Source organism: Lissotriton vulgaris, chromosome 10 (assembly GCF_964263255.1).
Source record: "Lissotriton vulgaris chromosome 10, aLisVul1.2, whole genome shotgun sequence".
In the NCBI taxonomy this organism is placed as follows: Eukaryota; Metazoa; Chordata; class Amphibia; order Caudata; family Salamandridae; genus Lissotriton; species Lissotriton vulgaris.
Genome location: NC_141698.1, coordinates 299,502,489 through 299,517,809, shown reverse-complemented (window position 1 = coordinate 299,517,809; position 15,321 = coordinate 299,502,489). Strand labels below are relative to the sequence as shown.

The 15,321-nt window shown below is 41.6% G+C and overlaps 1 protein-coding gene across 1 annotated transcript in view; it reads right to left on the bottom strand.

Annotated features, from left to right (window-relative positions):
• The window catches only part of TMIE (transmembrane inner ear), a 620,236-nt gene that overhangs the window by 305,979 nt on the left and 298,936 nt on the right, over positions 1–15,321 (bottom strand). The window contains exon 2 of the mRNA XM_086939594.1: positions 14,293–14,410. Within this exon, the coding sequence (XP_086795720.1) occupies positions 14,293–14,410 (118 nt within the window). The remainder of the gene's footprint in view (positions 1–14,292; positions 14,411–15,321) is intronic.

Here is a 15,321-nt window from a genome sequence, read left to right as displayed (position 1 = left end):
ATCCTCAGCACCAACAGTCAGGTTCAGTCCTAAGCTCAAGTCAGAATAGCAGGCTAGGTCCCGTGTATTTTATGACATGGTCAGGATTCTACATAACAACACTCTTAACCTTTATAGTAAATTACAACACATCTCTCTTACAAAAGGAATTAAAAATAGCAACAAAAAAACAAGAAAACAATGGAATATATAATTACAACAAGAAGAAAATTTAAATACTAAAGAGAAATATGCAATTACTACAACAATAGCCTATATGACAACAAAAATCACATCAATGTGATCTGACAATCCAAATCACATTAATGTGAAACATAATCTTTAAACTTTTCAGGAGGACTAAGTGTTCTTTGAGGAAGAGACCTTTGCTCAAAATAAGAACTTCTTCCTGTGTTTCGTTGACTATCAGCAACCTTAGAATCTTGCACGTCCGTGGGATGCATCTTACACTTCGCCAACCTGGACATACTCCACACACACCCAGTATCAACTTTCCCAACGTTCTTTCTAATAGACACAATGGTAAAAGGGCCAATAAAGGTGCTTCTGCCCTTCATGGTGTGCTTAATATTTTTCACCAAAATTCCATTTTTTGTTCTTCACATGCATCCTTGAGTCATAGCTCATTTTGTAGTTACATTGATTCAGATATTCTCAAACGCTTTGTTTCTTCTGATAATCTCTCACCACCACCCAAAGACAAACAAGAGGGATTTAATTTAAAGACAGCTTTTCTACCTCTCAACGCCTCAAACGGAGAGACCAGTGTAACAGTATTGGGTGTAGTTCGATGTGCCCACCATGTATCTCTCTGAACACTGCTAAAGGAAACTCTGGATTCCAAAGCACGTTGAGCACAATCTTTAACAACACGATTGATCCCTTCCGTTAAACCATTCGCATGTGGTGTATAAAATGCAGGTTTTTGATGGACAATGTTAAAATCTTTAAGAAAATCACACATTTCACGTGATGTAAATTGTACTCCGTTGTCAGTAATGAAATATTTTGGTACTCCTTCTGAGACAAAAATATCCTTAAGAAAGTCAATGACAATTCTAGTATTCACTGAAGAGACACACTTAGTGATCACCCACTTAGAGGCATAATCAACTAATAAAATTACAAAGCGTTCACAAGACGGTAACAATTCAAAAGGTCCCATGATGTTTAGGCCTAACTTTGTCCAAACGGACTCAGGAACTTCCACAGGAGACAAAGGTGTGTGACTAAGAGAATGTGATTTGTCACTGGAAGCACACAATACACAATCTTTCACCATATTCTCAATCATGTGATCCATTCCTGGCCACCAGTAGTTCTCCCTCACCCGAGCTTTGGTGAGGCTACGCCCTAGATGGCCTTCATGAGCAGTATTTGCGATTTTGTCCCTGAACTCAACCAGTGGAATCACCCTACTCCCTCTCATAAGATTTCCACATGTGAAAGAAAGTTCATATCTCACTGACCAATACGCTTTAAATTCCAGATCCAAGCTTTTGTAATCTGGCCACCCTTGACTAACCCATTGTTTAAGAGATGACAGCACACAGTCTTTGTCCACACCCTCACTCCACTCCTTCACTCGATAATGCAGATTCAGCCATCCAACAAACACTTTCAAGTTCTTCATCTATGATAGACTCTTCCAGAGGCAACCTAGAAAGACAGTCTGCAAACTTATTGTTGGATCCCGCTATATACTGTACTTGAAAATTGTACTCCTGCAGACCTTCACTTCAACGTTTAATCCTTGGTGTGATGTGCTCAGATTGTCGACATGAAAAAATCTGAACTAAAGGACGATGGTCAGTTCTGACCTGAAAGGGAATTCCCCAAAGATAAAATTTAAAGTGCTGTACAGCCCAATAAATGCTCAGCGCTTCCGTTTCAATGCATGAATGATTAGATTTGGCTGCCTTCAAAGATCTAGATGCAAACGCAACAGTACTATTCTCTCCATCCACCTCTTGAGAAAGCACTGCCCCAAACCCTTGAGACTGGTATCAGTAGTCAGCACAGTTTTCTTCTTGGCATCAAAATGTCCTAATGTAGGCATCCTACCAATCTCACTTTTTATCAATTCAAAAGCTTTCTGACAATCCTCCGACCACAAAAAGTGTGAACCTTTCTTAAGCAAACCCCTAATAGGCTCAGTTACTCCTGCAAACCCTCCCACAAACTTGGAATAGAACTCTGCAAGTCCTAAGAATGATCTCATTTGTTCCTTATCCTTTGGTACAGGAGCATTTATCACACTCTGTGCAAGTTCAATTTTAGGTTGAATACTATCGCCAGAAATTATTTGTCCTAGGTAAGATACAGTCTTTACACCAATACGACACTTCTCCTTTGTGACCGTAAAAACGCGTTTTCTCTTAGTCTCTCAAGAACTTTGACTAGTGTTCTACCATGTTCAACCTCAGTCCCTCCATAAATCAATATGTCATCTTGAAAAAACATAATGTTCTCCAGGTCACCTAAAACTTTCTTCCTGACCCTCTGGAAACATGCCGCCGCTGACGCCAGACCAAAAGGCATCCTCAAGAAGCGGTATGCTCCCAGAGGCGTCACAAACGAAGTAACATGCTTCGACTCCTTGTGCAAAGGGACCTGATGGTATGCGGATGATAAGTCCAGGACGCTAAAAACACGTGCACCCTTCAAAACACTGACAGACTCTGAAATATTAGGTAGGGGTTGTCTATCCACCCAAATTCATTTGTTTAAACCCCTCAAGTCAACACACATACTTACGCTTGCACAACCATCCTTAGGGGCCAAAACAATGGGGGACAACCATTCAGATGCCTCAATCTCTTCAATGACACCTAATTGTAAAAGTCTCTCAAGTTCTTCCTTAAGCTGTTCGATCATCATGTTTGGAACTTTCCTCACCTTATATACACAAGGAATAGCCCTTTCTTTAAGAACAATGCGATGTTCAAATCCTTTCAGACAACCTGAGTTGTCATTAAAAACTTCAGGAAATCTTTCAGAATACACATTGTTCTGGTTCCCTACTGCTTTATTTTCATTCTTACAATCCACCAACATCACGTGATCTTTAGGATTCTTGGCATTAGGATTGAGCATAATACCAAGATCACGTTGATGCCTCCATTCCAACAGGTTGTCCCCTCTGTCAGCCACATATACTTTATCTAAGGTACACCTATCTTTAAATTGAATGCGAGCTTCTAAGTACCCAAGAACATTGATCTTAGCTCCACCATAGCTAACAGGGTTTATGTCAGGAGGAGAAAATGTTATCTTGTCCAAGCCCACAACCTCATCCCATTGCTTATCTCCAATCATAGTGAAAGGAGATCCTGAATCTGCCAACACAACAAAGCCAAATTCATTCACTAATATATCACATTCAGGCATGGATATTTTATCCCCATCCACTTTACCATTTCTCTCATTAAGATTTTAAACAATAGTTCGAACAGTTTCAGTTTGCTTCTCTACACTTTTGGTTGATTTGTAATACACAGTTCATACAAATTGATTCCCTAGCATAACACTGAGTAAAATTAGAAAGATGTGAAAAACTTCCACATCTGAAACATTTAGGTTTTGATTAATCTTTAGGACCCTTGTCATTAGCATTAGTATTAGGAGAAGTGGAAGCAGAACAATCAGTTTTAGGTATATAACTTTTAACTAGCCCACGTCCCCGTGACTCTTTATCACCCACCTTCATCTTTTCTATTGGAGAAATTTTTGCAATATTTTCTAAATTTTCTACATTATCGTTACCATGTAGCATGTGAATTTCATCTGACTTGCCCTTTTTATCATCATGACCTTTCCTCATTTCTTTCACCCAAGAGGAAGTATTTTCCATTCCTTCCACTATTGCAATGGCTTCAGTCAATGTCAGGTTCTTTGACAAAAGTTTTTCTTGCACTTGAGTACTATTAGTTCATCTAACTAATTGATCTCTCTGACTAAGGAATCTGAGAGGTCATCAAACTCACAAGTACGAACTAAGGTGTTAAGAGAAGCTACATAGCTCTTCACTCTCTCATTAGGACCTTGTACTCTAGTGAAAAACGTATGTCTCTCTAAGACCACATTGATCCGGAGGCCAACGTATTTCTCCAGCATAGTTATAGACATTTCGTACACATCACTCGGTTCACCAGTTTCATTTCCTATAGGAATAGGATCCATGCTATCATAAATATTTTGTCCCTCCACACCTAAATAATGTAACAGAATAGCTTGTTTTCTAAATGCGGAAAATTTCTCTCCCCCAATAGCTACAATAGAGGAATCAAAAAAGTTTCTCCATCTTCTCCATGGAAGAACGGGTTCTCCTTTCTCAGAGAGAAAGGCGGGAGGGTGTAACATGCTAGTTGCTGTTGCCATTGTGACACGTTAAGTTAAAGCAAATGCCCAAAAAAAACCTAATCATTAACCAATCAGTAAAACCCAATAAGAAAGTTAGAATATCATGACGATCATGTACTTATTTAAATTAGTCATTTGCAACATATAAGATGAACTTGCCTTACAAATTAGTGAGTCTACTTATAGTAAGGAAATTAGACAATAAACTAAAAAAAATAAAAAATAGTCACCGATGTCCCTTAAAGTATTTTGCTTGATGATAAGATGATATAAACAACAAATTAAAACAAATAAAGTAGTCACCGTTGTCTTACCGAAGTCCAAAGACGTGTATTAACATTTTGAACTTATTTGGATAAATGTAGATCCGAAGTCCTTTGCTCTGCTTTCTCTGCTTTGAGTTCGATTGCCGGCAGATCGTGAATTGCTAATAAAGTAAAAGAAAAACAAAAAAACAAAAAATGGCCACCACGCAGCATGACCTGCGTGACCTGTGCGTTGCGTGATAGATGTTTCCTTTCAAAGAGAAGGACACTCTATCTTCTGCCGGAGCAGTCGAGTATTGAAGCCGATGATCACGTTCTTACGAAAAATCACGAGCAGACAAGCGTCATCCAGAAAGTATGGAATATTGATTCTGCTCAAAAGATGCACACAGTGACAGTTGCAGCAGATCCGTTGAAACAGGTAGAAATGTACTTGTTTAAAAATCTTCAAGGGAAAAAATGACAGCATTTACCTTCTGAAGTCTTCAGTTTTTAAGTATCCCAATATTCGCTGATTGTGGAGCAAATATAAAAAAAAATATTGTTGAGTGACGAGTCAAAATAAGTCAAATTTTTTTTTCCGATGTCGATAGTCATCCGCAGAGAAATAAAATGAATTTAAAGCAATTAGTTTCTGAAGAACGCGAAGACACAGGTGAAGAAAGTATTCAAATCATAACTTCACTTTGGACAGGTTACTGAAGATGTTCAGAGCAACTTTTGAAGCCAGTAAGTCTTGAGTCAATATGAGTCCCAAATCTTGCAAGAAAATCCAGACTTTTCTGATAAATTAATAAGTCCAGGTGAATGTTGTAACTCACCAGAAAACAGTTTAAAAAAAATAGAGGCAGGGGAATTGATGCTGATAATGCTTGTCCCTAATCAAGCAAGGTCCTCGTCATCAGTGTAATAAAGTTTCTCTCTGAATAAATCATGAATAAAATGTAGTTTATTGAAGTATGATGGATCCTCAGCACCAACAGCCAGGTTCAGTCCTAAGCTCAAGTCAGAATGCCAGGCTAGGTCCCGTGTATTCTATGACATGGTCATGATTCTACATAACAACACTCTTAACCTTTATAGTAAATTACAACAACCACCTTCACAAAGAACTGACAGATCCATGAAGCGACCCAAAACACGCGATAAGCCACGGTAGCCACATGTATTTAACACCTGCCTCAAACAGGTGTAAAGACAGACGACTACCTGCAGTAGGCAACTGAGCCTCGCACACAGCCACACCCGAAGAACGAACTACCCCCACCACCACCACCCCCATGGCCACCACCACCCCCTGGACCCGGACCCGCCACCCAGGACCACCACAGAGGCAGCTCAGAGTAAGACAGCAGACTGACCGAAAATGCACCACTCTCATAGACCTAACGCCTGAGGAAGTCAATGCCCACTACAGGCTCAAAAGGACAACCATTCACCGCATCATGACCCACATCGCCCACAGGCTGACGGTTCCAACACATTTGAAAACCAACATCCCTCCACAGACAAAGCTGCTGGCTGTGCTGCACCTCTTGGCCTCTGGTACCTTCCACCCAACAACTGCCAGGGTCGGAGGGGTCTCACAGGCAGCCCTATCAAAGTTCATCACACCTGTCCTGGATGCCATCCGCAGCTTCATACCCCAGTATCTTCACTTCCCCAACACAGCACAGGAAAAGCTGGAGACAAAGCAAGGCTTCTAAGCCATTCCTGGCCATGTTGGGGGCAATCAACTGCACACATGTCCCACTTGTGCCCCCTGCGGATACTGCACACCACTACCACAACAGAAAGCACACGCATTCTATCAATGTGCAGGCAATAGTTGGCCACTGGGGACTCTTCACCAATGTCGTCGCCAACTACCCAGGCAGCTTGCATGATTCCTTCATCTTCCGACAGTCCATCATCAACCAGCAGTTCCAGGATGGCACATATGGAACGGGACTGCTCATTGGTAAGTACCAAGTCAACACACCAAACATCACAATGCCTCCAAAGCACAATGCACAACTGTGGGGATGCACACATGACCAAACCACATTCAACATGTCAAACTACACGACCACCTACCAGACATGACCACAACACTCCATGGTTATCCTGGCCTACCCCTGCACCCAAAACAGACATTTTATGGCACCACAGACACACAGCAGTTGGACATGTTGAGATGCAGATTGCAGCCATAACAGCTTTGAAGCACTGCTCAGCCCACATGACCCTATCCCAGTACCCCGCAGGTAGCGTCCCATGGTGGTGGGCCCATGTGGCTGGCTGTGCATCCGGGGCCACTAGCCCAGTGTGACTCGTGTCATCCCCCCTTGTAGTTCTGACATTGCATCTCTGAGTGCCTGATGACTGGAGGTGCAGAGGAATGCATCAGCTACTCCTTGTGTGCTGGCTAACACTCACCCCACACACAGTCAGCACAGGCGTCACTGGATTGGAGGACCTGCCATCACATTCTGCCAAACCAAGTATTGACTCTTTTCTCCCTGCACTGTCACAGGTGATCAAGGATATGCACTCTGCCCTTGGGTGATGCCAACCCTCCAAGATCCGAACACACCCGACCAGAGGCAGTACAATGCGGCCCACATACGTACCAGGGGTATCGTGGAACGCACATTTGGTGTGTTGAAGTCACTTTTCAGGTGCCTGGACGGCACTGGTGGGAAGCTCCTGTACATCCCGGACATCATGTGCAGGCTGATCGTTGCATGTTGTGTGTTACACAACATCTGTGTTCGCCAAAGGCCCAATGGATCCCAGTTCCAGAGGTACCGGCTGATGATGGTGGTGATGGGGCAGGTAGCCCACATCCCACTGCAGCTGTGGCAGGAATGGCCTGTAGGAATACCATCATAGACACGTACTGCTCATGAGCACGTCACATTGTGACCGTCCATGGCAATCAAGCGACAGTAGAAAATGTCCAAATGCACTGCGTGTGTGAATAAAACATTTTTGCAGGTCTCAGCTTGTACTTGTACATTTTACTGTAACGTTTCCCTGTGCTTCAGATGTGATTTGGCAGGTTGTGCACATTTGCTGAACCAGTTGTGTCCTGTGTTCAAATGTGGTGGGTGTGCTGTTTGACCTGGGATGTTGTCACTGCATGGGGTGCACACCTGATTGTGTGCGTATGCTGCATGGTGGGTGTGTCGCTCCTGCTGCTCTGATTTGTCTGCCACTGGTCTCTTTCGTGCGGTGTGCCTGTCGGTTCTGTTCTTCCACGGTGCTTGGATGTTGTGGTGTACATGTTGTCCTCTGCAGTTGGCCAGGGTGCATCCGTGGAACACCGCTGTTGATTTTTGTTCAGTGACATTTTCCGTATGCTGTTCTTGTATTATTGCCCCGCATTGCGCGTGAATATTGCTACCCTTGCGCTGTTTTTGTCACTCTTTTCTTATTGCGCTTTTTCTCATTGCAGGTTTTTTTGCGTTGGCATATGAGTTTTAATCTCCGTCGAGGTGGTTGTTTTGCAAACATTGCCCGTGGTGTCTGCAAACGATTGCCTGCTACCACCGTATTGTGAATTCCATGTTGTCACAGGATTATTTTCCTGCAATGGGCTGCGATGTTGAAAGTTGTGTTATGCTACTCTTGCAGTAGTTATCACACGTTCTTGTGAATATACCCCTGAAACACTCAGAAACAGGTCACCAAGAAGCACTTAGGTGAAGCAACAGAGTCCAAGTTACAAACATTCTTTGTGCAAGGAAATGTTCTATCAGCAAAAATGCACAATTTGAGAAGAACGCTCCTCAACATGTACCAAAGAAAAATTATTTACACTGAAAAGCATTTTCCTAGATACAACACATTTGCACAGGAAATCGAGTCCAGCAGGAAAACAAAACATGTGTTTGGTCCTACTAAACATAAAATACCACAGACAAGTACCATATCAGCAGAAATACACAATGTTTTAAGCACAATCTTTAACGTTTGGCGGGGTGAGACGGATAGGGAAATGTGATGGTCTAGTACTCCTATCCGTTCTATTAGTTGTCATAGCCCTCTTTACAAAATAGGATTTTAGCTCTTTATGAAAACAAGAGAGATATATGATACATTACTCCTATGATTCTGAGGCTCTTTGGTGTCAGTTGAGTCTTCTTTTCAGTGTCTCAAGCCCTTGATATTTGATATACATTAAACATTTACAGTACTCCCCCTCTCAGGGAGTCAATGGGGCAGATGACTTACTCATGCAGTAACATAGTAGCTTGTGGTGTAGAATGTCAATTAGAGAGTCACTGGGGAGTGAACGTGTAACTATTATTCTCCTCTTCCTGATCCTTGAACTGCTACTTGCCTTTCCATCAGATTTTGAAGTACTTTGATTTTTCTCCTTGTGAAGGATTTGTATCCACGTCCTTTGAGGGTCCATGGCTGGGAAGTTGTCACATACAGCCTGATTCATTAAAGGTAATTGCGCTCGCAAAGGGCAAGATTCTGATAATCTGGCCCTTTGCGAGTGCAATTTTTGCATTTGGGATTCATCATCCCAAATGCAAAACTCGGTAATAGCTAATTCGCAAATTTACGAGGGATTACATTTAAGGAATCTCTATTTGAGATTCCTTAAATGCAATTCATCATCCATTTTCAAAATGCGAAATCGCAATTTCGGCCCGCTATTTACCGCGAGGTCAAACCTCGTGGTAAATAGCGAAAACTCAGAAAAATGCTTTTAAAAGCATTTTTCTGAGTTGCATGTTGCACACACACATGTCCTTTGGACATGTGTGTGTGCAACACCTGTTTAAATTAGCATTTAAGGGGTGCTACAGGGTGTCCTCTGGACACCCCTGGCACCCTTTAAATCGCTATCTTATTTGCGATTAGCTAATTGCTAATCGCAAATAAGGAATACTCCCCATTCATTCCTATGGGCCTTTTGGCCCATAGGATGAATGGGGAGTATTCCTTATTTGCGATTAGCAATTTGCTAATCGCAAATAAGGAATCTGTAGGAATCGCAAAAAATATTGCTATTCCTACATGAATCCTGTTTTGCGAGTCTGGAATAGCGATTCCTTATGATTCGCTATTTCAGACTCGCAAAACCGCCCAATGATGAATCAGGCTGATAATCTCTTCTTACCTGGATCATTTGTCATAGATTTTCACTTTCGGTGATGTCTCCAGAGAAGTAGGGGGCATTTGAAGTCACTTTTACAAGCCCTCTAATTTTGTTGAAGTGACTTTTGTGCAAGACTTTCTAAAGATTTGAGGAAAGGATACCCCGCCCCCCTGAACTTGAGAATAGTTAGTAGAGGTAATCAACTGACTGTTGTTGGTGATTTTGGTAGTTAGTGGTTGTTACTTTAACTTTTTTGCTCTATAAGTACTGAAACTAAACAGGGCTTTTAAATGAGACTGCCTCAAGAAACAGAGATTATGTGCAAAGGTAGGGTAGTAAAGCAGCCACTGTTTATGCACACTGACTGCTTTGTGAACCCACATATATTTGGATTTTCCAGCTGGAGTAGTAATCATTTGTATCACAAAATGTCCATTTGCAGGGAATTTAAAAACGCCCTGCCTCATTCATATTTATGAGGCATCAGTAAATTTCCAACTGTCCGGGAATGGTTGACAAATGCAGATATATTGGCCTGCAAGCAATAACACAGCCGCATCCCTGGATTCGTTTTCTCTTAATGCTGATTTTTTTTAAAGCAGTCCCTCCTAGCAGAAATAAAGACAGAAATAAAAGTTGGATTTCCATGAATGGCCTCTGAGGGTGCATGCAGTGGTCCCCTGAATTACTGTCTACACTCTTTAGTACAAACAGTCACCATGCTGGGACAGTCCCTCTCTGAAGATGCCTTACTAGCCCCTTTTAAGAGTCGAAAACGGATTAATCGTTTGTAATACTTTTATCAACAACTCACAAAACAAATGAGAGAGCAACCCTTCAAACAAAAGAGGCAGGGTTAAGACACCTAACAACAAGAAAAAAGTCCCTCTTGTGTCAACTATATGTATTTTTACCATCAATCTTTACCCGTATACGCCATTCAATCAATACACTGACGTACTCCCAATGAAACTATGAGACCTGTTTATTGCAAAGATATCTATCCTTTCATTAAAAAATTCTCATATAATTTTCTTGCATAAAATCTCATAAAACAATTTAAAAAAATGAATTGCATGACGTGTCATCAAAAAGACATTACAATATAATCAAATCAGCATTGTATGTAAACAGATCACTTATATTTTCACTATATTTCTTCAATATTTTCCTCTATCACTATTTCACTGCATTTGAAACTTGATACCTTGATTAATTGTTTTTAAGAATGCTTTTGATCACTTGAAATCGTGTTTTGGAAGCTTTAGGGGGAGGTTTATATGTATTGCATTTATTGGAGAATATTATTTGATTATATGTAAGAAAACAATGATGACCGATATGGTTTCCACTTAGGAAATGCACAGAAATAGTGATAGAGGACAATATTGAAGAAATATAGTAACAATATAATTGTACTAGTAGTAATATACTTTATTCGGTAACCAAGTACCATCAAAGTGCACATGTGCAAAACACTGCAAGAAACTCATTAAAAAAATATTTTCAGACATGTCACAACACAATTCATTAAGAGACACTATTCAAATTTATTATTTTTTTTGCCATTACTTGTGTGCAAAATGAGAGCAGAAGTCTAGCAAAACAATGTGCAAATTGAGCAATACATATATCAAAACACATAAAAATGATCTTCCAACTATATATATAAAATAAATGCTATTATAATAAAATATTCATCAAAAAAAATGTGCCAAGTCGTTTCAGGGCACAATCAGTAGTCTACCGCATTTGTCCAATACTGTCTGTAAAGATTTGCTCATGGCAATGGCTATTAATGGGGTTGCCAGCCTTTATTATTCTAAAGGCTACTCTATATTTGATTAGTTTCAGATTTTGACATACAGGAATAATCCATTCCTGGCACGGGCCATTGTAACTCGGGCAGAAGAATAGTACAGTGCATCATCTTCATCTGCCAGGCCACATGCCGGACATATACTAATGTCAAGGGTTTTGTGCCATTGACTTGTTACTGATCTTAGGGGTAAGGTGCCAAATTGAAAACGGATGTAAAGACTTTTAGTTAGGGGAGAGGAAACAAAATCTAGAAATTCCTCATAACGTGAGAGCGGTTTGATCGCTAAAAATCTATTTGTTACATAAGTGATTTATTTGCATGCAATGCTGATTAGATTATATTGCAACCTCTTTTTGATGACACTTCTAGCAATTTATTTTTGGGTCTCGCGCCTACCGTTGCAGTGCGCAGAACTGTTCGCACAGCGAGAGATTTTATGTAGAGGGTTTCAAAACTAACCTAGGAATCGCACATGCTCTTGCGTGTGCTTATTGTTTTGGTCCACGCTATTAGCTCTGCGTGCATCTTTTTATCAAAGATGGCACGCAATTGGCCAAAGGCCGGCGCATTGCTCCACCCATGGCCTATTTGTGTTGGTTACCCACAGGCCCGACTTCTGTTTTCAATTACTGTGCACAGAGGTGTGCACGATGATAGGAAACAGATGTCTTGCTGTGGCGCGCGCGCGTGCACCACTTGTGGGCTTGTTCTTTTTTGTATCCATTTCACAGGCAAGTAACTAAATGAAAGAAGAAAAGAGAGGTTGAGAATCGTTTCTTCAAATCTGCTTGTGTTTGGTTTGATGCTAGTCTGGGATGGCGGAGCTGCTATTGTGAACATGCTTATTGCCAGCTGTATGGCCTATCTGTACTGTACTGTTCTGGATGTATGCACGGTGTTTTATGTACGTGGTAGGGTTTTTCTATATGTTTAAACGCATAGGAAGTTATTATTGGCATAAAAACAGAAAAGTAGATATCCTTAAAGCACGGTGCCACAACAAAACTGTTGACAATATTTTATATTTCTCTTTTTAAAAGCCAGGTAAAATAACTGCAGAGCGGTTGTTAACCACAAAGGGATTTATTTTCGTGTTCGCCCAAGAGCAGAGATTTTATGTGAATTTCAGGGAGAGGCTCAACAATGTATTTTCATAGCTTTCCACATATCCCTGCACACAAAAAAACATTTGTAAGTGCATGCAAACGAAAGCTGTAGGTAGATTCAGAATTAGTGCAATCACTCTGTGCACATAGCAGTGGGTGCACACACAAACATGCCCGATAGGATGTTTCCGCTGACTGGGTGTGTGGGGCAGCGCATTTGTTGGTGTAGGCTGTGCTATCATTCTTCCTGGCACAGAGGGCTCCTGCCAAGATGTTGTTTGGCAGGGCTGGCCTTGCAGCATCTGCCTGCGTGGGAGTGGAATGCATTCTCCGGCCTCCACCGCTGGCTCTCCGGAGCCATGGTTTCAAAGTGTTTGTTTACCTTCTCCCCTTCCTGAGTGCCAACATTTGAACCAGCGGAGGCATCGGAGGCAGGCAGGCAGGGAGAGCGAGGGTGTTTTCTATCTGCCCGGAATGCCTTTCTACATGCGCGCGGCCATGGGCTCACTCACTGAACTCTGCTTGTCTGTCTTTATACCATAATGACTGAGTACCGCTGTGTTGTGACCCACGCGTGCTGCGTCCCGTCCCGGGGGAAACAACTGTTCTTGGATCTTGCCTACTCCCGAGGCCGTTACTTTAGGGGGTCTGCAGGGGTCTACTCGTATTGTGATCATTTTTATTTTATATTTTGGAGTTTTAAATAGCACGAACACGACCCGAAGGTATCAGCGCGCTTTACATGAGCACCGTTACATTACAGACGGACACAATCATTTTTAGGCACATGGCGAGTATGTGATTTGCCGAGAATCACAGGATATTCGAGCCTCCGGTCAGACTCGAACCTGGTTGTCAAGCTTCAAGGTAGACTAAGCTCGGCCTTTGGCAACATCCTTAATCACTGGACGTTTGTGCCTGTTGTCAGTTACAGTTTATGAACTCTTGCAGTCTAATATGTAATTAGAATAGCCATGTGGATGTTGAGTCCCTTCCTTGGACGCCATTAGTAAGAGGCAGTGGGGTAATCCGAAATGATGCCCATCCAGGAGGAACATGTTGAGGGATCTCAGAGTCTCATGGCTATTCACATGAATGATTGATAGGGGCATGCCCCTCCCCCCTCAAGGATGGCAAGGCCTTCTACTACAGAGGCCTCGGACACACACTTGGTCAGAGGGTGTGTGATGTAATGTAAGCTACCCTCTAATTTTTATGAATTAATGACTTTCTAGAAAACTTACAAGGAATACATTATAGTGGCCAGCGTTAGATGACACTAACCAGATGCCTAAAGGATGTAAATGAGTTTCCTTGTTTATTTTTAGAGTATTACAAATTTTAGAGTTTGCAGAAAACCCACTAGCTTGGGCAGTTATCCTATGGGAGTCATAATTAATTCTAGCAGGGGCCCTGGTCCAATATTCTTCAGTCACTTCCCACTTTGTGGGGTGTTCAGGTAAAGAGGGGTTGGAACAGATGAGTGTTCAGGCCTTTTCAGAACCACATGTAGGTTGCCCTTAAGTTTGCATTCGATGTGTGAATTGTGATAGGCACAGATCATTTACTGAAGATGGAAGATATTTAATTATCAGAAAACCAAAAAAAACAACAAACAAGAAAATAAGTGTGACTTACTGACTCCCAAGACAAAGATGGAGAATACCCCAATCACCTGCCAGAGCCGCAGTCCCCAAAATACAACAGTTTCTGACGTGACAGGGTCGGGTTTCTTTTTGGGAGGCTCTGTTGTTGCCTGTCAGATAAGAAATATGGAACAATTAGAAGAGTGTACACTAAGTTGTTACTGTTTGTTTTCGTCACCAACATACCAAAGATACTGCGTCTGAACTGAGACTTGTGATGCCTGCCATTTTCAGTACATGGTTTACTTTGATCATGTTTTTCTATTTGTAGATTAAAAACATAATGAAACAGATTCTGCAATACAAACCAAGAAAGCAGGAAAGGAAGCAAGCAAGGAAGGAGGTAAGCATAGAAGCAAGGGAGGGTTGAAGGAAGGAAGAGTATTAGACCGTATTCACTAAAGCAAGTACAGCACTGCAAGTTAGCGCTGCACACACAAGCCTTAGTAAAAGCAACACGAAATCTCGTTCATCACACATTTTAAAGAAAAAAATCCCAATGTATTCATGATTAGAAAAGTTTCAGAAACTATCGGATAATGTCCAAAGAGAAAAAAGATGTCATATTGCAAACATAGACCATCTGTAATCATCATTAGGTAATTCATCTAAATGTAAATGCTGTACAAATAAAGGCGCTTTACGTACCTTAGCAAACTGGCACTGTTTTGTGTTGCACGAGCACCAACATATAACTTTAGCCAGTGAGGAATCTGGAGGCATATTTACTAAAATTTCAAGCAACACAGGGCAGCTAGAAAAGTTGCTGCGCTGTGTTGTGTGAATGGGAGAGAGTTAAACAGCGCCATATCCACTAAGATAAGGTCCTCTTTAGCGCTTTTCCTGCCCGGGTGCACTTGAGGCTGTGTAGCACCAACACAGGCACCCTTGCACCATGGTGTGAGGGTGTTTGTACTATGGGAAGGACTGTTTTTGTAAATGTAAATCCGTATTTGTTTAGCGCGAACTACTCACCCTTACGGGTCTCAAAGTACTGGGGAACATTGTGGAAATTAAGTGT